The 25,596-nt window shown below is 47.0% G+C and overlaps 1 protein-coding gene across 2 annotated transcripts in view; it reads right to left on the bottom strand.

Annotated features, from left to right (window-relative positions):
• The window catches only part of ppil2 (peptidylprolyl isomerase (cyclophilin)-like 2), a 462,593-nt gene that overhangs the window by 91,728 nt on the left and 345,269 nt on the right, over window positions 1-25,596 (bottom strand). For both annotated transcript variants that reach the window (XM_068055345.1, XM_068055344.1), the window contains exons 15-16: window positions 11,168-11,285; window positions 9,699-9,755 (exon numbers count right to left, since the gene is read on the bottom strand). In XM_068055345.1, the coding sequence (XP_067911446.1) occupies window positions 9,699-9,755; window positions 11,168-11,285 (175 nt within the window). The remainder of the gene's footprint in view (window positions 1-9,698; window positions 9,756-11,167; window positions 11,286-25,596) is intronic.

Here is a 25,596-nt window from a genome sequence, read left to right as displayed (position 1 = left end):
CTTTCAGATCCAGCTCCGGATGCGATTCCTCCCAGATCCGCCTGCCGTCACTCCGGTCTCCAGGTAAGTAAGGGCCTCGCTCTCTCCTTTTCAGGTCCCGCTCAAGATACGATTCCTCCCAGATCCGCCTGCCGTCACTCCGGTCTCCAGGTAAGTAAGGGCCTCGCTCTCTCCTTTTCAGTTTCCGCTCAAGATACGATTCCTCCCAGATCCGCCTGCCGTCACTCCGGTCTCCAGGTAAGTAAGGGCCTCGCTCTCTCCTTTTCAGGTCCCGCTCAAGATACGATTCCTCCCAGATCCGCCTGCCGCCGCTTCGGTCTCCAGGTAAGTAAGGTTCTCCCTGATGCCCCTCATAACAATGATGACATTGTTGTCCTCCTCCTCACCCTCTTCATAGTCATCCTCATCTGAGGAGGACTGGTGTTCCTCCTGTTCCTCTACCTCCACCTCCAGAATGTTGCCGCGTCGAATTGCGAGGTTGGACAAGGCACAACAGACAATGATTATTCCTGACACCCTCTGTGACGTGTAACGAAGAGCCCTTCCAGACCGGTCAAGACAGCAGAAGTCCATTTTCAGCATGCCAATGGTGTGTTCAAGGATGACTTTAGTGGATGCGTGTGCAGCATTGTACCTCTCTTCAGCAGTGCTTTGGGGATGATGCACTGGTTTCATCAATCATGTAGAAAGTGGGTAGCCCTCGTCACCCAGGATCTAGCCGTCCATTTCAGCTAGCTGCTCGAAAATTGCTGGCAGCTGGGAGTTCCTCAAAATATAGGAGTTATGACAGCTCCCTGGAAACAGGCGCAAACATGCATGATTCTTCTCCTGTGATCACAAACCAACTGTATGTTTAAATAGTGGAAGCTTTTGTGATTGACAAAGACAGCAGGCTGGTCCCAGGAGCTCTAATGGCCACATGAGTGCAGTCAATCACCCCTTGCACTCTAGAGAACCCAGCAATGGTGCCGAAGGCTGCAGACCTTGCTGCCTGGCTGCCCTCGCCGACAGGTAAGTAGATGAAATCATAGGCATGTCGTAAAAAGGCACTGGCCACCTCTTCGATGCACCTGGGGGTCGCAGACTGCGAGATGCCACATATGTTGCCCGTGGAACCTTGCAAGGAGCTGCTAGCAAAAAAATTAAGTGCAGCAGTCACCTTGAGGGCAACTGGCATGGGATTTTTATTTTTTAAATTTTATTTAGAGATACAGCACTGAAACAGGCCCTTCAGCCCACCGAGTCTGTGCCGACCAACAACCACCCATTTATACTAATCCTACATTCACCCCATATTCCTACCACATCCCCACAATTCCCCTACTACCTACCTACACTAGGGGAAATTTATAATGGCCAATTTACCAATTACCTGCAAGTCTTTGGCTGTGGGAGGAAACCGGAGCACCCAGCGGAAACCCACGCAGTCACAGGGAGAACTTGCAAACTCCGCACACGCAGTACCCAGAACTGAACTTGGGTCGCTGGAGCTGTGAGGCTGCGGTGCTAACTGCTGCGCCACTGTGCTGCCCGACCAAAGCTGCAGGTCATGCCACAGGATCCTACAAATTTCAGCGACAATTTCATGTGACATTTTTAGGCGTCTCTGGCATTACCTACAAATGTCAGAGAGGCAATTTGTCCTCGTCCTGTGGATGTGATGATGTGCCAGTGCCTGTCTTTGATAAGGTTATCATTCGGAGCATCCTCACCTTCCTGTTCTGCCTGTTGCTGGCGCTGGGACATGATGAGTTGAGGGAAAACAGCCCTCCTTAATCTCTCCCCTTGCACTTCTGCCCGTGGTACTAGACGAATTGGGAGTATGAGACCCATGTTACTGCGGCTTTTCTGAATAAATAAGCAGAGAATGTTGCCAGTGAGCTGAAACATCGAGGCAATGATCCGCTCCCTTATATCGGCCTTCAAATTGCAGCTAGGTACAAGACACACTCACTATTATTTGCCTCCTCCCACTTTCCTCTCCTTCAGTGTCCACATGGTTTCCATTATTGTTGGAGAAGATGGTGCGCATGGAATTCAGGGCAAGTCTCTCCACCTTTCAACTTCCACCTGCAACCTTCCAGCTTGAACCCATCTCCCTTGACCCACCCAATGTTACCCTTCCTTCCGTTACCATTGCGCCTCCTCCATTACCACGCACAGTGTAATTATCAATGTATTCATACCATTCCTCCCCCCGTTCCTACTCCCATTACTAACAACATGCTGACTCTTACCCCCAAACCTCCTCACACTGAACCGACCATTGTTGCCGAAACCCATTCCCCTCCATATGATGTTGTCGAATACCCACCCAGTAGTTTTGACCTTCCCACCGAAAGAATCCATTTGCCCCCATTGACTGTTACCATTCTCTCTGCTAGCCAGTACTCTCAATCTGCCCCACAGCTCCCCAATGCTAACAACATTCATCCCTCCCTTTAGGCCCTTGCCAAATATCTTCACACTGTAATGCTATAATCCACCGATTGCACCTGGAGCTGACAACATGCACCTTCAGCATCAACAGCAATCATTCAACACCCTGGAAGCTCCACTCCACCCTGCCCTGATCCTCCATGCACCTAATCATCCCCACCCATCACTCCCTAAGTACCCTGCCCTCACCCATGCCTTCGCCGCTATCCTCTGTGGAGATTCACCCTTGCTGATACTCAGCCTAGAGGCAAACATCTATTCCAATGCTGGTGTTTCTTTAGCAGATGAGTTAAAGAGAGAAGAGCACAGACCTGAGACTCAACTGCACAAATCCGACTGCTGCACGCCACGGTAAAGCAATCGTGAACCGCGTGGCACAGGAATATCACTCGCCATTCACGTAATCTGACAGGTAGGATTAAATTGTAACGAAATGTATGGTGATGAGCATTCATGCTATTTAAATGAATGCAAAGCTGCAATCCGCCATCTTGCTGGGGGAACCCTGGGACGCCGCTAACCCGCCGCCAATTTAATTTCTCTAACATATTCCGCCGTCAGGAATCCGTAAAAACACCGCCCGCCTAATTATACCACTCCACACGCCACCAAATCCACCCTGGCAGAGCGCATAAAATTCCCTCCAATGAGTCTAGGAGTCCACAGACATGGAGTTTCGGATCAGACCACAAATAATAGGAGGTGTGAATTCCACAATTGGTTTTGTCTTGGTATGTCTGTCCAAGGGAAGCACTCAACCCAGGGTCATTCAATTAGGAACTTTCCGGACGCTCGAGATACCTCTGGGCCGGAATTGTAAAAGTCACCTGACCCTCGGCAGCCATCTTATTGCAGCATTTTAATGTCCATTGTGGTTCAATTAAAAAGAAAATTCAGCTCCAGAAGATTCTATGCTGAATACAGTCCATGTTTAAAGTTATGGATAGGACATGCCTTTACTGGGCATGACACGCCAATAAGCAGGCCTTTTTATTGGCCTCGTCTCCGGTCTGATGTGGCTGAATTCTGCAAGACCTGTCACACTTGTCAAGTTGCGGGAAAGCCACAGTTCACAAGTAAACCTGCTGCACTCAAACCCATATCGGCGTTTGGTGAACCCTTTAACAGAATCCTGATAGACTGTGTAGGACCTTTACCGAGAACTAGGTCAGGCTATCAGTATCTCCTTACTATAATGGACCTGGCCACCCGATTCCCTGAGGCCATCCCCCTCAAGAAAATCACAGCCAAAGCTGTGATTGAGGGACTGAGCCAGTTCTATACCTGGTATGGCCTACCAAAAGAGATCCAATAGGATCAGGGAACAAATTTCATGTCGCCTGTATTTCAGGAGGCAGTCCGCAGCCTAGGTATAGTATAGTTGAAATCCTCAGCCTACCACCCACAGAGCCAAGGAACCTTAGAACGGTATCATCAAACCCTCAAAAGCATGATCTGAACATACTGCTTTGAACACCCTCATGACTGGGATACGGGATTCGGTTTCTTGCTGCTCGCCATGAGAGATTCACCTAATGGAGCCACAGACTTCAGTCGATTCGAATTAATTTATGGACATGAGGTGCGAGGCCCCCTGTCAAATTGTCCATACACTCAGGGGGTTAAGCAACACACACATCTTCCTTGTCAAAAACACACTGATTATAGACAGTAAAGGGAAGGGAACTTGGTTTTAGTTCTCTCTCAATTCTATCCATAACAATGCAATATAGAGTATCATTGAAAACTGATTTGTGTCATTAATCCAGGTGCTTTACTCAACAATATAGAATGCATCATTTAATTTCCATACTTTCTAACAAATCACTTCCTTGGGCTGGATTTTACCAGCCCTCTAGTGCTGGGGCGGGAGGCAGAGGGCCCATAAAATGGCAAAGGATGGCGGGATGCGGAACGCCCATTGCCTTGCCATTGCCGTGGCATTTTATCAGGGGCAGGGAAGTTGGAGAACGGCCCTCCCATCCACAGGTCAAATAAGCCACTTAAGTGGCCAATTAAGGACATCTTCCCGCCACTGCTGGGTAGGCCCTCCGCTGCATGGCGAGACTGCCTGGTGAACCCTGGGGGCCTGCCTGCAGGCCTGGGATGGGGGCGGGGGGGGCACCTAATCAGGCACTCTGTGACCCAAGGAGGGACCCCTGGAGGCAATGGCTGCCCCCACAGCAACATATTCCCCCCCTGCCCTCACCAACCACAACACCCCTCCCACACCGGTCAGGACCTACCTGACTGGCCCTGGCAACCCCAGACTCTATTCACCTCGTTGTGAGGGTGGTGTCCATCACTGCGTACTCTCAGTTTAGTGCAATCCTAGCAGTGGCAACCGCTCTCTCCGATTGGCCGGCAGCTCTTGGAGGTGGGTTCTCGTCCTTAGTTGCCTGATGGGCCAAAAATGTATCCAGGGGTCCCACAAACGGCCGAAACAGGTTTGCCCCCAGCTTCCTGCCCCATTGTCAAGGCAACCCTGACTAAATTCAGACCCTTGCCTCAAGAAATCAGGATTGAAGTGCAAATGGGCGAAATTATTGGCTAACATGGCAGATTTATATATTTACAATCAAGGCGGGAGCAGTGCACAGTTTATTCCAGTCCCACTTCTCCACATGTCACAACATATTTTTAAATTTTCCCACTTACTAATACAGTCAATCATATACTCTATTTTTCCCAGAATAGAACATACTAACCAGGTCTCTGTAATGAAGAACAAAATTATCAGTTTATTATAAGTCTTAACCAGTAATGAAGTAAAGCGCAAACACAAAATGTAAATTTTAAAGTCCCCTTTTTCCCTTCTCTCTCTCTTTCTCACACACACGGGATTCTGCTTCAGAGCTCCGTTACAGACAGAAAAAAAAACACTTGGGCTGAATACCTGCCCATTCCTGAAGAAAACAGCAGATGAGATATATTGTGCTCCAAAACTGACATACTGCCTAACCTCCGAGTACATGTAGCTGAATCACTGGGATTTTTAGAATAGGTGCTTTTGAGAACCAGTCTAGCAGGCTTTTCCTCAAAGACAGGGGATGAGATGAATTGACACAATGGACTTCTCAGGGTCTTTTAGAGATGCTGGAAAGCAAGCTGGGTTGTGGTTTTCTCTCCTTCCTTCACTTCTTCAGCAGTAGCTTTATCAGTTGCTCCAGAAAATAAAACACACACTGTCTCGACAACCAAAGGTTTGTGAGTTTGCTGCCTCTCAGGTGCACTCTTGCTGCTCCCCAGGCCTGTCCTATCAAGGGGTGCGCCTGTCACTTCTTCCCCTGTTACCAGGGTTTCTGCTCTATTTTTAACTTGAGTCATGTGACAACCAGTACATTGTTGCCAAACCAGTTCTTTCAGTGTCCCCTTGATGACTCTCTTGAAATAAACAACTGGTGCAACATTTATTCAGTCTATGAATGCCTCAAAAAATATTTTAACAAAAAACAGAATCACTTTCATAACAATATAAACAACTCTAATGTTGCACAGAAGTGTTGAAGATATGAAGATATGATTGTTTTTTGGTCTGGTTAGGCTCACTGACAGTACATATCTTTTGCACACTATTAACCATTGTGGACACTTTTTATCTAATAAACGTGCTGGGAAATGTCAACTCTCCCAATCATTAACTGTGAGGTTTTTTAAAATCATCAATAGTTGGTCCCTTACTGTGTTGGGCAAAGGCTCTCTTTCTGTAAATGTCTCTGCTCTTTTCCCACTTGAATTTTCCTGCCTCCCTTCCACTCCACTTCCGTCTTTCTGTCTATGGCTCTCACATTTTCTTTTGCCACTTCTTTATTTCCCTTAATCTTTCTCCCATTTTTCAACAATAAAAATAAGAATGTATTCCCTTTTAATTAAATTGATGTGACCTTGTTGCAATCCTGTTAGCATTGCTTTGGCAATGATTGTGAATGTTGCTGTGACTTTTTTTTGGAAATATACAAACATGCACAAAAGTTGCTTTGCTGGTCTGTTTCCCCTACCCATCATACTGATGAGTTTGCTACCGACAGAGCCGGTAGTGAAACTGGGTTTTCCTTCTGTGGAAAATCTCCTTATGTGGACTAGAGATCCATGCTTGGCTGAGTCACTGAACTACCATTATCCCCCTGCGTTAATGTCATCCGTTAGAACTATCGCTCTTGCTAGATGATAACAACTTATATAATTTGTTTCTGATTGTGTTTCAAGTTGCCATTTTATATCAAATTGTTAAGCTATTTTAGTTGACACAAACATCAATCACACCCTCTTCCGCTCTCTCATTTGTTAATACATCTAGGTTTACCATGTGCCTGATATCATTGCCTGATGTTTTAATAGTGCCAGACAGACAGTGCACAGTAAGTGGGGTAATTCATGGCAAACTATAACCAATAAAGCAGGTTCTAGAGATCTAGAAACTAACTGGAAAGATGATATTTATAGACTGAACATCTTACAATTATAGTATGTTTGGCTGTTTTCATCAGTTTTACACATAGGTTTATAAAATAACATTTGTTGAAAACCCAGCCTTGTGAAAATGTGTAAAACCAACCTGTCCAGGATCACGGACTAAATACATTATATATTGTCCACGGGCCAACTGGCTCATTCAAGATATGTTCTCTGTAATAAATAAGCTGAATTAAAATGTTTGGAGCACAGTGTTTCTGCAGACATAGAATCAAACAGCACAAACGAAGGCCATTCGGTTCATTGTGCCTATGCCAGCTCTTTGAAAGAGCTCTCCAATTGCTCCCACTCCTCCTGCTTTTTCCTCATAGCCCCGTAAATCTTCCCTTTTCAAGTATTTAACAAATACAGTTTTGAAAATTATAACCGAAATTGCTTCTACAACTCTTTCAGGTACTGCATTACAGATCATAACAACTCACTGAATAAGCTTCTTCCCTTCTCATTTCCCCACCACCCCCCCACTCCCCGCCCGGTTCTTTTGCTAACATGGGCCGGTACCTGCTACAATCCGGCAATCTGACACCTCCACTGCTTTCTGGTGTCATTATATCTAATTTTACACACATACAAAACACAAAGTATTTAGTAGTAAACAGATCGCACTACAATTCCTGGCAACAGTTGCTCAGCTCAATGAAATATGTCCAATCATTTTTCTCAATCTTTGTAAATTACAGACAACAAATGTTTGTAGTGAAAGAGAAGAGTCAATGCTTGCACAACGAAAGCACGGAATCAGAGAACTACATCAAGCATTGTCCCAGTCTCAATGACCCGCATTCTTTCGTAGCACTTTGGTGGCTAAACATTTGTCTAAATAGTGTGATTCATCAATAAATGCAGTGGCAAGTTATTCAGACTCAGAATACAGGCAGTCTTCACTGCAACAACCTGCATTGATGTACTAGGATAAATTAAATAAAAATGTTAGATGTGAGAATGGTTTGCGGAACACGAGTGAAACATCATAGTCCCAGTTTCTCAACATGTAGTCTACTTTAGACTGTCTAGTCTACTAAGGTTGTATGCCAAGAACATGGCTGTACTGAATTTTCCCCAGTGCATTCTACATAAAAAATGTCCTAAGGCGCTTCACAGAGGAGGAAATGGACCCTGAGCAGTAATACAGTGATTGGCAGAGATGACCAAAATCATGACAAGAGATTGTGAGGGGGTTTTTAAAGTTGAGGAAAGGAGCTGTGAGGTAGAAGGCTCAGGGAGGGAGTTTCAAATATTCGGCCTAGATGGCTGTAGGCTTGGTTATCAGTTGTGGAGCAGAAGGAGGGGGCAGGAGATCAAAATCAAAGATTGAAAAGCACAGGCTGGAGGGTGGTGGGTGACAGGTGCAGAGATTGTAGAGGGATTTATGAATGACAACATGGATTTTGAACTTAATATATTGGGGGACAGTAAGCTAGGGGAGGTTTGTGAGAATGGATGTATTGGGAAGCACCACGAAGGCTGATTTTCACACCTTTTCAAAGACCATTGTGAAAAATTTCAAACCAGAGCTGAGGGGTGGGGGAGCCTTCAGAACCCAACATAGCTCTCAGGATCACTTCTGCTCTATGGATGAGGCAGGGAGGAGCATGGGTTCACTTGGATTTCTGTAACTACCTGGGATGAAGGACAAAGCAACTTTGAACATTCACAGAGATGTGCAGTGTGAATGCAGACGAGAGGACAAATCTATAAAGAAACTGAAATTATGAAATACAGCAGACAGCTATTGAATTTTGTATATCAGGTGGGAGATTCATGCAGCATTTGCCTCTTTGCTATATAGACTTTGTTTGATCAACTTCTGTTTAAAATTTATGACAGTGTAACCACAAAATGAAGGTGAAGTGATCTTGTGCACTGTAAATCAGTGGCTTTCGCATTTCTTGGTGCAAGAGGCCCTGTGCAAATACTAACATACCCTGTCCTAACTCGAAGTGTTAGCAACCAGAAGTATACAGGGCTATCAAAATTGCAAACATTTTTAAATTAGTATCCAGCAACACAACTAACATGCTGTTAAGTCAACAAATACAGAATAAATCTGATGTGAGAGGGAGAGAGAAATCTGATGATGTCATAGACCACTTATGGTTCCCTTTATGGAAGGAAAGGGGTCTGAAGACCCCAATTTGAAATACCGTTAAACATTCTCCTGGGCTTGCTCCAACATGCTTGGCACTAGAAGAACAGAACCCTGTTCACCTCCTTCCGCAAGCCTCTAGTTCCCAGTCTCAGATTTCATATTTTTCAAGTCCTACAGACGAACGGACTATGTTGGGAGAAAATTTCCTTCAGCTTTACAGCCACAATAGTTTCAAAACTACCCGCAATCACTGGCAGTTGCTGGTTAAGGTGTCACCTTTACACTGCACGGGCATGCATGTTAATATGCTAATCCAAGAATTTGTATGCAGGTTGGTGAGGTTGGGCACTCTGTCTTGTGAGGGTAATGAGAAGCACTGACTTATTTCCTTTTTCTTTCTTGTTCCCCTAACCCCAGCTGAAACTTATAACATGGAGGGTGCTGCCTGCTGTTCCTTACATGGCTACAATTCTATAGTTATTGGGTGAAAGAGACAGGGGGAAGAGGAATAGACAACATTTTTGCATACACCTAAAAAAGAACTACTCAGGTCTTCCTTGTCCTCAAACAAAAAGCTAGAAATACCCAGGTTCGTAATGATTCGCTGGCGATCAGCTGTGTATTTCCAACATGGGGAGTTTTTCTTTCCTTTTCATGTGCCCACTGACATGTGCTGATAGCATCAAGTATCTCTTACCTTCCAAAGATCGTGTGCTTCTTATCCAGGTAGATGCATGAGCGGAATGTAATGAAGCTGAGAAAACAGAAGATACCATTGTAAAATCATGCTCTTGAGCTGTGGCTGCCATTGTTTTTACACCTTGTTTGACTTGTAAGTTGCAGGGCTGCTTTTAGCTGGGTGTAGATTGAAACAGCGAATGGTTCCTGGCTGTGAGCACCAAAGGAACAAATTAAAGCAAAAAAAAATCACAACTTTAAAATAAACAGCAGATTTTATCAGCACGTTTCAAGGACCCTAAAAAGAGCACTTAACATATTCAAGACAGAAACTAACATTTTCTGTAAGTAGAAAGAGAAACAGGCTGTACATTTAACAGACATTAAACAAACATTTTATTTATGACCATTACTGACTGGTATTTAAAGAGGCTTCCATTTATGTTGTCATAGGCTTCAAAACAAAACCCATTATCTGCTCTTCTGAAGTGAATATGTTTGAGATTACACAATTGACAGGGGAAGAGGCACTAAAAAGCAAACCGATTAGTTTAGAATGTGAATGAACATTTGGATCTGATCCTTTGAAATTTAATGACATTGTAATGACTTCCAATTTGGTTGTTTTAAGGGAGATGTGGAGTCCAGCAGCGAACTCATTCTTTTCATTACATTTCCCACTATTCCATCCATTTAATGAAGCAAAATTTTCTCTACTTCTCATTATGCTATGGTTATTTATTAGGGTCATGAAGATTTATTTTTACAAAGCATTTTGGGTAAAGGATGTGACCACATGACAAACTACATTGAAATTCCCTACAGCCGTACAACACAGTCCCCTGCTTAACCCAGTAATCATAAAGGGTAGAACAAAGCTCTACTTAAACATTAAAGTATAACTGCATCCCAGCCATGCACAATACACATCTCCGCTACTAAGAAATAATTATTTGTCTTTATTTTTTCCCCTCTTATTATTTCTTTGCCCAGAGGACAGGCACCGATTGACTCTTAAGTCTCTGCCAAAGGTTGCTGGTATTAGATGACTTTTAAGGCTAAGATGACTTTAGGGAAAGTAATACCTTTATTTATTACCTTATCCCACATGCCTGAATTAAAGAACTCACCATGTTAAGAAAACCTATTGGACTACCAGGATTCAGTGCACTGATCAACAGAAATTAAGGTAACTGGTATATATTTCATGCCTGGAACCAGGACTCGTGGCAGTGAATGGGAAATTTATGTAATGAAATAAAGGTGGAGTGGTTTCTTCCATAAACATTTTTAATGGTTCAGTTTCAACGAAGGACCAGAATTTAAACACATTCATGCACTTTGAAGTGAAATAGTCAATTTATGTTTGAAATAATTTTCAGAAAGAACATGTCACTTTCAGAAAACCTAACAGAAAACAGTTTGCAACCATCTTGCTCACTTGAAGCATTGAGGAGAGCAAATGGAGGCCATTAGACAGTCACTTACAACTGCGACTTGTTGGTGTTAGGTCCTGAGTTGGCCATGCTGAGGATGCCTCGACCTGCATGCGAGAGGTTGTGTTTGAACTCATCCTTGAAAGGTTTTCCCCAGTATGATTCTCCACCTGGAAGCATAGAGAGACAAACATAAGATCATAAAAAACAGCAGTAGGAGTAGGCCATTTTGCCCCTTGAGCCTGCTCCGCCATTCAAAAAGAACATGGCTGATATGATGGTGGCCTTAACTCCATTTTCCTGCTGGCCCCCATAACCCTTGCCTCCCTTGTAGATCAAAAATCTGTAACACAGCCCTGAATATATTCAATGGCACAGTTCTCTGGAGAACAGAATTCCAAAGATTAACAACTAGCTGAGATTGGAAATTCTTCCTCATCTCTGTCTTAAATGGGAAACCCCTTATTTGATATAAAACTCCAATGAAAGCTCATTGACCTGAAATGTTAACTCAGTTTCTCTCGCCACAGATGCTGCCAAATCTGCTGAGTATTTCCAGCATTTTCTGTTTTTATTTCAGATTTTCAACATATGCAGTATTTTACTTTTGATATAAAGCACATCTCCATGTTTACCATCAGGGCGTTCAATAACAAGCAGTTCATGTTGTACATAATAACTATAAAAGTGTCATTCTGGGCATTAGAATAGAAGGGAAATGATTGTAAGAGAAACTGAAGTGCTTTATCCCCACAATTCTGTGCTACAGCCCCTCAGAACATGCAAGTGGTAGCAAGTGGATGTGGAGCATCACTGCTTCCGGAGCACAGAAATGTTTTGAAGCAACATATATCCTTATTTCTTCCAACCAATGATTAGAATTGATACGGCATGCCAGAGCACGAGAAAAACCACTAAACCCATGATTAATGTGTTTTTGCACTTTTAAATGTAGTGTTTTGTTTTAGAATGCATTGTTGAAAAATACTGAAATTTAGTGGCAATAGAGGCAGATCATTAATATCACACACACCAATGATATCCCCAACAATGTCAAACCCAAGCAGAGTCTTGCAAAATCTTCCCGTTCCATTGGCTGCTGCAGTGCTCAAATGCAGTACCTGGAGATTGCATTCTCAGTCTTTTATCATTCATGAGAATGATTCTGATAATTTATTTGTTCATAAATTATGGGTGTCAATTCACCAAACAAAAATGATGGTAATTATCAGTGAGGACTGCAAGACTCTGCAATCTGTCAGTTGCATTTCACAGCTCAGTGAGGCTATATGGGTCACAAATTTCTGCAATGGTGAGTTTTGCCAGTGAATGATGTTAATTGCATCATAAGGTTTAGATTAGCTATGGAAAAAGACAACGAGCAATCCGGAGTAAAAGTACTTGATTGGATGAGGTTCAATTTTGGTGGGTTGAGAATGGACCTGTTCTGGGTAAACTGGAATGAAAGATTGGCAGGCAATACTGTAACGGAACAATGGGCTGCCTTTAAAAATGAGATGGTTCAAATACATTCCCATGAGGGGGAAAGGTAGGGCAACCAAAGTCAGAGCTCCCTGGATGCAAAAAAGTGATAGGGAGTAAGATGAAGCAGAAAAAGGGTGCATATGACAGATATCAAGTTGATAATATAAGTGAGAAACAGGCTGGACTATAGGAAGTTCAGATGGGCAATGAAAAAGGAAATAAGAGGCAAAGACAGAGTATGAGAAAAGACTGGCAGCTAACATAAAAGGGAATCCAAAAGTTTTCTATAGGCATATAAATAAATAGTAAGAGGAGGAATGGGCCAGATTAGGGAGCAAAAAGGGGAAAAGGCAGAGGGCATGGCTGAGGTACTAGACAAGTACTTTGCATCTTTCTTTATCAAGGAAGAAGATATGGCCAAAGTCATTGTGAAGGAGCAGATAACTGAGGCACTGGATGGGCTAAAAATTGATAAAGAGGAGGTCTTAGGAAGACTGGCTGTACTTAAAGTTGTTAAGTCACTGGGATCATATGGGATGCATCCAAGGATGCTGAGGGAAGTAGAAGCAGAAATTGCAGAGGTACTGGCCATAAACTTTCAATCCTCCTTAGAAATGAGGGGGTCATACCAGAGGACTGGAGAATTGCAAAGGTTACACTCCTGTTGAAAAAAGGGTGCAAGGATAAACCCAGCAACTATCGGCCAGTCAGTATGAAACAATAATCTGCGGCAAAATTAACAGTCACGGACAGGGGTAGATTGGTATTTTCTATTCTTTCATGAAATGTGGGCATTGCTAGTAAGGACAGCATTTCTTGCCCATCCCCAATTGTCCTCGAGAAGGCGGTGGTGAGTTGCCTTCTTGAACCGCTGCAGTCCATTTGGTGCAGGTACATCCAGAGTGCTGTTAGGAAGGATGTTCCAGGATTTTGATCCAGCAGTGAAGGTGTGGTGAGATAGTTCCAAGTCAGGACGGTGTGTGGCTTGGAGGGAAACGTGCTGGTGGTGGTGTTCCCATGCGTCTGCTGCCCTTGTCCTTCTAGATGGGAGAGGTCACAGGTTTAGAAGATGCTGTTGAAGGAGTGAGTTGCTGCAGTGCATCTTGTATATGGTACACACTGCTGCCACTGTGCATCGGTGATGGAGTGAGTGAAGGTTTAAGGTGTTGGATGGGGTGCCAATCAAGTGGGCTGCTTGACATGGATGGCATAGAGTTTCCTGAGTGTTGCTGAAGCCGCACTCATCAGACAAGTGGACAGTATTCCTTCACACTCCTGACTTGTGGCTTGAAGATGGTGAACAGGCTTTGGGGAGTCAGGAGATGGATTACCTGCCTCAGAATTCCCAACCTCTGAACTGCTCTTATAGCCACAGTATTTATATGGCTGGTCCAGTTCAATTTCTGGTCAATGGTAGCCCCTAGGATGTTGATAGTGGGGGATTCAGTGATGGTAATACCATTGAATGGCAAGGGGGGGGGGGGGGGGATGCTTAGATTCTCTTTTTATGGAGATGGTCATTGTCTGGCACGTGCGTGGCATGAATGTTACTTGCCACTTATCAGTCTAAGCTTGAATGTTGTCCAGGTCTTGCTGCATATGGACACAGACGGCTTAGCATCTGAGGAGTAATGAACTTATGATGGAGGGAAGGTCATTGATGAAGCAGCTGAAGATGGTTGGGCCTAGGATACTATCCTGAGGAACTCCTGCAGTGATGTCCTGGGGCTGAGATGATTGGCCTCCAACAACTAAAACCATCTTCCTTTGTGTTACTAATGATTCCAACCAGTGGTGAGTTTTCCCCCCGATTCCCATTAACTTCAGTTTGGCTAGGGCTCCTTGATGCCATATTTGGTCAAATGCTGCCTTGATATCCAGGACAATCATTCTCACCTCACCCCGTGTTCAGCTCTTTTGTTCATGTTTGGACCAAGGCTGTAATGAGGTCAGGAGCCGAGTGGCCCCGGCGGAACCCAAACTGAGCATTGGTGAGCAAATTATTGCTGTTTACATGGCACTTGATAGCACTGTTGACGACACTTTCCATCACTTTGCTGATGATCGAGAGTAGACTAATGGGGCGGTAATTGGCCGGATTGGATTTGTCCTGCTTTTTATAGACAGGGCAAAACAGGGCAATTTTCCACACTGTCAGGTAGATGCCAATGTTGTAGCTGCACTGGAACAGTTTCGCGAGGTGCGAGGCTAGTTCTGGAGCACAAGTCTTCAGTACCGCTGCCACGATGTTGCCAGGGCCCATAGCCTTTGCTGTATCCAGACAGTGCCTTCTGCCGTTTTTTTAATATCACGTGGAGTGAATTAGATTGGTTGAACACTGGCACACTGGGAACTTCAGGAGGAGGCCGAAATGGATCATCCACTCGGCACTTCTGGCTGAAGATTGTTGCGAATGCTTCAGCCTTTTCTTTTGCACAGATGCGCTGGGCTCCCCCATTTTGAGGGTGGGGATAATTGTGGAGCCACCTCCTCCAGTTAGTTGTTTAATCACAACTGGATGTGACAGGACTGCAGAGCTTTGATCTGATCCACTGGTTGTGGGACTGCTTAGCCCCGTCTCTAGCGTGCTGCTCACGCTGTTTGACACACAAGTAGTCCTGTGTTGTAGCTTCACCAGGTTGACACCTCCTTTTTAGGTATGCCTGGTGCTGCTCCGAGCATGCTCTCTGGCACTGAAGAAGTGTTGATTCCCCTGGCTTGATGGTAATGGTAGACTGAGGGAGATGCCAGGCCATGAGGTTACAGATTTTGTTTGTATACAAATCTGCTGCTGCTGATGATTCACAGCACCTCATGGATGCCCAATTTTGAGCTGCCAGATCAGTTCTGAATCTATCCCATTTAGCACAGTGGTAATGCCACACAACACAACGGTGGGTATCCTCAGTGTGAAGATTGGACTTTGTTTTCACGAGGATTGTGCGGTGTTACTCCTAGCAATATTGGCATGCTTAACTGATGTGTTAGAGATTTTTGATGAGGTAACAAAGAGGTTGATAAAGGTAAAGCAGTTGATGTGGTGCATATGGACTTCCAAAAGGCATTTGATAAAATACCAGCAAAGTTAAGGCCCATGGAATAAAAGGGACAGTGGTGGCATGGATACAAAGTTGGCTGAGTGACAGTTTCCCAGGGATCAGTACTAGGACCACTGCTTTTCTTGATATATATGAATAGCTTAGACTTGGGTTTACAGGGCACAATTCTAAATTTGCTGTTGACACAAAACTAGGAAATGTTGTGAACTGTAAGGAGGATAGTGACAGACTTCAAGAGGACATAGACAGGCTAGTGGAATGAGCTGACACTTGGCAGATGAAATTTAATGAAGAGAAATACATTTTGGTAGGAAGAACGAGGAGAGCAATATAAACTAAAGGGTACGATTCTAAAGGGCGTGCAGGAACAGAGAGATCTGGGAATATATGTGCTTAAATTGTTGAAGGAGGCAGGGCAGGTGGAGAAAGTGGTTAAAATGTGTTTTTTTTATTCATTCATGGGATGTGGGCGTCGCTGGCCAGGCCAGCATTTATTGCCCATCCCTAATTGCCCTTGAGAAGGTAGTAGTGAGCTGCCTTCTTGAACCACTGCAGTCCATTTGGGGTAGGTACACCCACAGTGCTGCAAGGAAGTGAGTTCCAGGATTTTGACCCAGTGACAGTGAAGGAACGGCGTTACAGTTCCAAGTCAGGATGGTGTGTGACTTGGAGGAAACTTGCAGGTAGTGGTGTTCCCATGCATTTGCTGCCCTTGTCCTTCTAGTTGGCAGAGGTCGCGGGTTTGGAAGGTGCTGTCTAAGGAGCCTTGGTGCGTTGCTGCAGTACATCTTAGTGTGTACCATCTACACTGCTGCCACTGTGCGTCGGTGGTGGAGGGAGTGAATGTTTGTAGATGGGGTGCCAATCAAGCGGGCTGCTTTCTCCTGGATGGTGTCGAGCTTCATGAGTGTTGTTGGAGCTGCACCCATCCAGGCAATTGGAGAGTATTCCATCACACTCCTGACTTGTGCCTTGTAGACAGTGGACAGGCTTTGGGGAGTCAGGAATTGAGTTACTCGCCGCAGGATTCCTAGCCTCTGACCTGCTCTTGTAGTCATGGTATTTATATGGCTACTCCAGTTCAGTTTCTGGTCAATGATAGCCCCCAGGATGTTGATAGTAGGGGATTCATCGATGGTAATGCAGTTGAATGTCAAGGGGAGATGGTTAGATTTAGGCGGATAAGAGCGGGGGGGGAAAGAGCGGGGGGGGAAAGAGCGGGGGGGGAAAGAGCGGGGGGGGAAAGAGCGGGGGGGGGAAAGAGCGGGGGGGGAAAGAGCGGGGGGGGGAAAGAGCGGGGGGGGGAAAGAGCGGGGGGGGGGAAAGAGCGGGGGGGGGGAAAGAGCGGGGGGGGGGAAAGAGCGGGGGGGGGAAAGAGCGGGGGGGGAAAGAGCGGGGGGGGGAAAGAGCGGGGGGGGGAAAGAGCGGGGGGGGGAAAGAGCGGGGGGGGGAAAGAGCGGGGGGAGAAGAGAGCGGGGGGAGAAGAGCGGGGGGAGAAGAGGGGGGGGAGAAGAGGGGGGGGAGAAGAGGGGGGGGAGAAGAGGGGGGGGAGAAGAGGGGGGGGAGAAGAGGGGGGGGAGAAGAGGGGGGGGAGAAGAGGGGGGGGAGAAGAGGGGGGGGAGAAGAGGGGGGGGAGAAGAGGGGGGGGAGAAGAGGGGGGGGGAGAAGAGGGGGGGGGGAGAAGAGGGGGGGGGGAGAAGAGGGGGGGGGGAGAAGAGGGAGGGGAGAAGAGGGAGGGGAGAAGAGGGAGGGGAGAAGAGGGAGGGGAGAAGAGGGTGGGGAGAAGAGGGTGGGGAGAAGGGGGTGGGGTGAAGGGGGTGGGGTGAAGGGGGTGGGGAGAAGGGGGTGGGGAGAAGGGGGTGGGGAGAAGGGGGTGGGGAGAAGGGGGTGGGGAGAAGGGGGTGGGGAGAAGGGGGTGGGGAGAAGGGGGTGGGGAGAAGGGGGTGGGGAGAAGGGGGTGGGGAGAAGGGGGTGGGGGGGTGGGGAGAAGGGGGTGGGGGGGTGGGGAGAAGGGGGTGGGGAGAAGGGGGTGGGGAGAAGGGGGTGGGGAGAAGGGGGTGGGGGGGTGGGGAGAAGGGGGTGGGGGGGTGGGGAGAAGGGGGTGGGGGGGTGGGGAGAAGGGGGTGGGGAGAAGGGGGGGTGACTAGAGGGGGGGGTGACAAGAGGTGGGGGGACAAGAGGTGGGGGGACAAGAGGTGGGGGGACAAGAGGTGGGGGGACAAGAGGTGGGGGACAAGAGGTGGGGGGACAAGAGGTGGGGGGACAAGAGGTGGGGGGACAAGAGGTGGGGGGACAAGAGGTGGGGAGAGTAGAGGAGGGAAGAGGGGGGGGAGGAGGGAAGAGGGGGGGGAGGAGGGAAGAGGGGGGGAGGAGGGAGAAGGGGAGGAGGGAGAAGGGGAGGAGGGAGAAGGGGAGGAGGGAGAAGGGGAGGAGGGAGAAGGGGAGGAGGGAGAAGGGGAGCAGGGAGAAGGGGAGGGGGAGGAGGGAGAAGGGGAGGAGGGAGAAGGGGAGGGGGAGAAGGGGAGGGGGAGAAGGGGAGGGGGAGAAGGGGAGGGGGAGAAGGGGAGGGGGAGAAGGGGAGGGGGAGAAGGGGAGGGGGAGAAGGGGAGGGGGAGAAGGGGAGAAGGGGAGGAGGGAGAAGGGGAGGAGGGAGAAGGGGAGGAGGGAGAAGGGGAGGGGGAGAAGGGGAGGGGGAGAAGGGGAGGGGGAGAAGGGGAGGGGGAGAAGGGGAGGGGGAGAAGGGGAGGCGGAGAAGGGGAGAAGGGGAGGCGGAGAAGGGGAGAAGGGGAGGCGGAGAAGGGGAGGCGGAGAAGGGGAGAAGGGGAGGGGGAGAAGGGGAGGGGGAGAAGGGGAGGGGGAGAAGGGGAGGGGGAGAAGGGGAGGGGGAGAAGGGGAGGGGGAGAAGGGGAGGGGGAGAAGGGGAGGGGGAGAAGGGGAGGGGGAGAAGGGGAGGGGGAGAAGGGGAGGGGGAGAAGGGGAGGGGGAGAAGGGGAGGGGGAGAAGGGGAGGGGGAGAAGAGGAGGGGAGGGGGAGAAGGGGTGGGGAGGGGGAGAAGGGGTGAGAAGGGGTGGGGAGGGGGAGAAGGGGTGGGGAGGGGGAGAAGGGGTGGGGAGGGGGAGAAGGGGTGGGGAGGGGGAGAAGGGGTGGGGAGGGGAGAAGGGGTGGGGAGGGGGAGAAGGGGTGGGGAGGGGGAGAAGGGGTGGGGAGGGGGGAGGGGAGAAGGGGTGGGGAGGGGGGAGGGGAGAAGGGGTGGGGAGGGGAGGGGGAGAGAAGGGGGAGAGAAGGGGTGGGGAAGGGGGGAGGAGGGGGAGAAGAGGGGGGAGGAGGGGAGGGGGAGAAGAGGGGGGAGGAGGGGAGGGGGAGAAGAGGGGGGAGGAGGGGAGGGGGAGAAGAGGGGGGAGGAGGGGAGGGGGAGAAGAGGGGGGAGGAGGGGAGGGGGAGAAGAGGGGGGAGGAAGGGAGGGGGAGAAGAGGGGGGAGGAGGGGAGGGGGAGAAGAGGGGGGAGGAGGGGGTGGGGAGGGGAGGAGGGGAGGGGGAGGGGAGGAGGGGGGAGGAGTGGGAGGTGTGGGGGGAGAAGTGATGGGAGGTGGGGGGAGAAGGGGGGGGGTAGAGGGGTTGAGGGGGGGAAGGGGGGGGGGTTGGGGGGGGTGGGGGAGGGGGGGTAAGGGGAGAGGGAAGGGGGAGTGTGGGGTGGGGGGAAGGGGGAGAGGAGGGGGGAAAGGGGGGAAAGGGGGGTGGAAAGGGGGTAAGAGGGAAGTGGAAAGGGGGAAGAGGGGGGAGGAGGGGAAGGGGGGAAGGGTGGGAACAGGCGGGGTAAGAGAGAGGGGGGTAGAGAGGGGAGGGGGGGTAGAGAGGGGAGGGGGGTAGAGAGGGGAGGGGGTAGAGAGAAGGGGGTAGAGAGGGGAGGGGGGTAGAGAGGGGAGGGGGGTAGAGAGGGGAGGGGTGTAGAGAGGGGAGGGGGGTAGAGAGTGGGGAGGGGGAGGGGGAGAGAGAGAGGGGGGAGGGAGAGAGAGAGGGGGGAGGGAGAGAGAGAGGGGGGAGGGAGAGAGAGAGGGGGGAGGGAGAGAGAGAGGGGGAGGGAGAGAGAGAGGGGAGGGGGAGAGAGAGGGGAGGGGGAGAGAGAGAGGTGGGGGAGAGAGAGGTGGGGGAGAGAGAGAGGTGGGGGAGAGAGAGAGGGGGGGAGAGAGAGAGGGGGGGAGAGAGAGAGGGGGGAGGGAGAGAGAGAGGGGGGGAGGGAGAGAGAGAGGGGGGGAGGGAGAGAGAGAGGGGGGGAGGGAGAGAGAGAGGGGGGGAGTCAGAGAGAGAGGGGGGGAGGGGGGAGAGGGAGGGGGGGAGGGGGGAGAGAGAGGGGGGGAGGGGGGAGAGAGAGGGGGGGAGGGGGGAGAGAGAGAGGGGGGAGGGGGGAAGAGAGTGGGGGGGAGGGGGTCGAGAGACAGGGGAGGGATGGGGGTGAAGAGAGGGGAGGGGGTGGGGGGGGAGAAGAGAGACAGGTGGACATTTATCCGAATTCTTTGCATCGCTCATCAAGTGTGGGCAGACATTGACTCCTTGTTCAAACAAAATCAATGCCATGTACCTCACTAAATAGGGAGAAATGTGTGTTAAATCACACTGTGTTTTGATGGCATTACACTTTATATATATTTAATTGCACCCATGTCCGTGGCTGAGTCAATAATTTTGGCAAACATCCATGATGCAACATGTTGGTGCCCATCCCTGGTTTAGACACTGAAAATTATTGCTTTCCAAGATGAACAGGAATGTGGTTAGCAAGCCTGGCACAACCTTTTCCATGGAAAGATGATCAAAAATACTGAAATGTAATGAGCTCTAAAATCTCCTGCTTTTCCAATGGGCTTAAATCACCTAGGAACCAAAAATGCTCCTGTTTCATATCTGGAAATGTTAGCTTGCACCAATCCCTGCTTAAGAAAAAGGTTCCACCCTAGGAGTTTTCATATCCTCTGATTCACCACAAGCAACCCTTTGGGAGATTTACCAGTTTTATTTAATGAAACATTGTTTGTTACATGGCATAAGACTCCTATTGCGATGAAAAATGTCCTCTATTATCAGTGCCACTGCAAAGTAGCTATTAATAAACATACTCAAACAGACACACAAAACTGCTCTCATGCACATGCACACACACACACCTTAACTTGAGTGATAACGAGCAAAATTTATTCTCTGAAACTACACTAGCAAATATCAGGCACAGTTTTAAGAGTAATACTGAGCAGTTGCAAACACTCAACAACAAAGTTTACTTTTAAAACTCAAGCAGAATGGCAGTCTAGAAGAGGTTGGTGCTGAGCACAAGTCTGGGGGCAGCAGTGGCTAGCACTGCAGCCTCACAGCTCCAGCAACCCAGGTTCGGTTCTGGGTACTGCCTGTGCGGAGTTTGCAAGTTCTCCCAGTGACCACATGGGTTTCCTCTGGGTGCTCTGGTTTCCTCCCACATGCCAAAGACTTGCAGTTCGATAGGTAAATTGGCCATTGTAAAAAATTTCCCCTAGTGTAGGTCGGTGGTAGGAGAATTGAGGGAAGGTGGGGATGTGAGAGAGGAAAAATGGGATTAATATAGGATGAGTATAAATGGTTGGTTGATGGTCGGCACGGACTCGGTGGGCCAAAGGGCCCGTTTTGGTGCTGTATCTCTCTATGACTCTAATATTATGAAGACAAATAAAAACAGCTAAAAAAACCTCTTGGAACAATTTTGGAGTGAGACTCTACAGCTTCACTGGTCCCTTTCTGGGCTTAAGTCTGAATGTCATGACAGGATGATAAAATCACGTTATTACCAGGATCCTGTATGTTATTAAATTCGAGTTCTAAATGGCTGCAGCTGGAATGATTCGTAATAGTGTTGTAAATCGAACAATTTCGAGAGCACCACTAAGTCCAATGGGGAGCCTCAGAGCGAACAGGAACTGTATCGGCTTTGGCGAGGCTAACAGCGGAACAACACAAATTGCTCAGCACTTTACTCTGCAAATTCCTGGAGTTTTAATAATTAATAATGATGAGCTCCTTTAATACAACATTACAATGATGCAACTTCCCAAAATTTCTGGCCCAACAAAGCTTAGCCATTGAAATTTGCCAAAGAAATCAGTACGGATCAAAAACGTACAAGTTTGCAGCAGTAACAAATGGAGTTAATTATCAAAAAATTAACAGCATATATAACTATATGCTTTAATCCCATCAGTGAGTAGTCAATAGAGTAACAACAATGTGCTCAGCACCAACCTCTTCTAGACTGCCATTCTGGTTGGGTTTTAAAAGTAAACTTTGTTGTTGAATGTTTGCAACTGCTCAGTATTAAAGTTAAAACTGTGCCTAATATTTGCTAGTGTAGTTTCAGAGAATAAATTTTGCTCGTTATCACTCAAGTTAAGGTATGTGTATGTGCGTGAGAGCAGTTTTGTGTGTCTGTTTGAGTTGTTTATTAATAGCTACTTTGCAGTGGCACTGATAATAGAGGACATTTTTTCATCGCAATAGGAGTCTTATGCCATGTAACAAACAATGTTTCATTAAATAAAACTGGTAAATCTCCCAAAGGGTTGCTTGTGGTGAATCAGAGGATATGAAAACTCCTAGGGTGGAACCTTTTTCTTAAGCAGGGATTGGTGCAAGCTAACATTTCCAGATATGAAACAGGAGCATTTTTGGTTCCTAGGTGATTTAACCCCATTGGAAAAGCAGATTTTAGAGCTCATTACATTTCAGCATTTTTGATCATCTTTCCATGGAAAAGATTTGGGACTTTTAGTGCAGAGTTTTTATTCTCCATAGATTCTTTTTAAAAAGGCACCCAGATAAAAGACAATTAATATGTTAAATGGAAGTTGTTTTTTTCCCCCAGAGACTAAACAATATGTCAGCTTGACTGGATAACTGGAGCAACACACCTCAATCATTGTGCCGGATAATGCTTTGAAATTAGTCTGTCTGTGAATGGTAGGTTAAGAAGAGAGAAACAATGATCAAAAGCCAGTCTATTATTTAGGGGAAAAGGACACTGCACAGGCAGTCAAATTACAAAAGACAGGAGACTGCAAGGGGGAGGAGGCTCTGCATTGAAATGTTTGATAGAATGCAGGAGGTTTGATTTTGTTTAAGTTAAATAAGATGACCTACAGAAATGGGGATAGCATAGCATGCTCTTTATTTTCAAGTGATCCTGCGAAGACGACCCAAATCGATTGAACTAAGTGAATCTGACCATACCCATTTCTCTGCAGATCCGCCTTACTGTGGAACTACACACCTTAATACAACATCCACCAGCTTAATGATTCAAACTAGGTCATGTCTCATCCAATATTAAATCAATCTCCAGCAAGATAATCGTTACCTGCTTGAACCCTTCTGGTCTGTTTGATTTGGTTGGTGTTCCTGCCAACATCCTCACTATATTGAAATCGCTCAAAAGCTCTTATTCTGACTCAATGTTTACCAAAACTTAAACATCTTGTAACTCCTTACATCCCTTATTCTTTCGTTCTACAATCTTCAGAAATTTCAAATACAAACTTTGGGTCACCTTATCCCAACTTTCTAACTTAAATCTCTCTTTTTTCACCTTTGGTTCTGCCCTCCATTGTGCGGTCTTTGCTCTTCATTTCAGTTTCTCAATTAAAATGAATGCTGTTTAGCAAGGTAACCCATAGAACTCCTGACTCAAAAGTTCTAGTTCATTTGGGAACATCTCACACAGCTGCTCTCTCAGTTATGGGGCAGTAGGTACCATGGGAGGAATGTGTAGACAGGGAGGAACAAACATTCAAAATGGAGACAATTTAGTGTAAGTGCAGAACTGAAGCTCCTTGCAGAACTGCAGATCAAATCACAGGTTTCAAAGATTGTGGTAAATAGCAGCCATATTCTTAAATTGAAGTCTACAAACTGCAATCTGTTAACAAATGTCATGGCTGTGCTATTTTGAATTATCCTAGTATTACTTGCACAGTGCCCTGGCTTTGCTCCAAGGATTCTAATTTGATAGTGTACACAGGATAAACACCCACAAATTGGGATAATACCTAGACTGGTACCAAGGGGAATAATGTTGCATACAATAGGTCTTGACCCACAAATGTCAAATTGTCTACTACTTTGTATAATCAGGGCTGAGTATAGCAACTGAAGTTAGGAATAAAGTATACAAGAGGAGATCATCGTCATATTTGGATCCATCTGAACTTTACTGCATTAGAAAACCTATGCAACATGATACCTAACCCTGTCAAAGGTTTTACATAAGTCCTGATACAATGAAGCTTATGTCTGTTACTATTAAATAGCACCATCTTTTAAAATTTTAAATTCTAAGAATACTGTCATGTTTCAGGACTTTTTGATTTTGTTTTCTTCATGGAAAGGATATGAAATGACTCAAGTCATGTCTTAAAACAGTGACCTTTCAAAAAATCTTTTGAGAAGTTGCAAGCATTGAAGATGCACATTAAAGCTAGATGGTTCCGTTTGTAGAATGTCATGGTGTACCGTCTCCTTCAAAAGACAACAATGAGAATCAATTGACTCATCCAGGCTCATTATGCAAGTAGGGTTTCTATGCAGAGAATGGCAGGTGGTATTTTCCTTAAACCCACACACCTAAGGGGAAGGAGAGGTAGCCAGTCGTACTGACACACATGCAGGCAAATCACTGAATGGAGAACAAGTCAGAGGGGCAGCTGTTCCACTAATTGGGAACAGAAAGGGAAAAGGACAAAGGGACATGCAGAGTCAGCCAGTTAGCTAGCTACGTCTGGGGAGGAAGCCTAGTGAGGGGAAGCTCACCCACCTCTAGCCCTAAACCACTCGGATTCAGAAGGCTGAGCAGGAAAAGTTAAGCAAGTATGGATGATGTGGCACATTTTTATTGCTCCTGATGTGGGTCCTAGAGTTAGTGAACTGAGATAAAATCTGAGGATATCTGTTGCTCAGTATGTTTCTTGCAACCTATAAAAGAAAGCAGCGGAAAGATTTGTATTTGACCATATCTTACTGTGTTTCAATTCACCTTATGAAATTAGAGAAACGCATGCGAGGGCAGGTGTAAAAGTCACTTTGGATAGCAAAGGGATTTTATTATTTATACCTTGAATTACGTAACTGTATAATTGGATATTGAGTAGTACAGGCACAGTCTTGAATGCAAGATTTTCAGACACTTATGGGAGTGACCAGCACCACTGGACCCAAGAGAATATTCAAGGCTGACCTGACAAGTAGTGTGATAATCCAGGTTAACTACCTTATAAGCACAAATGGACATTAGAAACAGTACACAGAAGGCCAATTTGCTGGTTCAGGGTCTCAGGCTCCATTAACCTTTATTTACTGCATGCCTCAGACTCCTCTCCTTTCGGACTGTGCACACCTTCGACCCACCCCTGCTACTCACTCACCAATTCTGACTCTGAACCACCCAACTCATGCCTACTGACTACAGTCAGGCCTACAGTGCACTCCTCAGATTTCCAACGCTCTGTAACTGTGCATACTAAACTATGAGTGCCTCAGACACTACCGGCACAGATTATCTGTGGGGGACAAATAAGTGACAGTGTGATACCTTCGCCAACAGAAGCAAAGAGCTCTCCTAACAACTCTACAGGGCTGCAGAAAGTTGCAAAACAGCATCATGCATTTTCAGGTATCCGAAGATACTATACCACATGGCGTAGTTGAGGTAAAAAGTATAGATGCCTTCAATTTGAAGTTAAATGAGTACATGAAGGAGAAAGGAATAGCAGGATATGCTGATAGGGTCAGAGGAAGAGAGGTGGGAGGAAGCTGGGATGGAGCATAAACACTGGTGTGGGCCAGTTGAGCCGAATGGCATGTTTCTGTGTAAATTCTACACACTTTGATTTTGTCCACCCCAGATTAGTGAAAAGCTGAATAGATCCTA

Source organism: Heterodontus francisci, chromosome 23, assembly GCF_036365525.1.
Source record: "Heterodontus francisci isolate sHetFra1 chromosome 23, sHetFra1.hap1, whole genome shotgun sequence".
Lineage (NCBI taxonomy): Eukaryota > Metazoa > Chordata > Chondrichthyes > Heterodontiformes > Heterodontidae > Heterodontus > Heterodontus francisci.
Note: the sequence above shows the minus strand (reverse complement) of the source record. Positions and strands in the feature narration are given on the sequence as shown.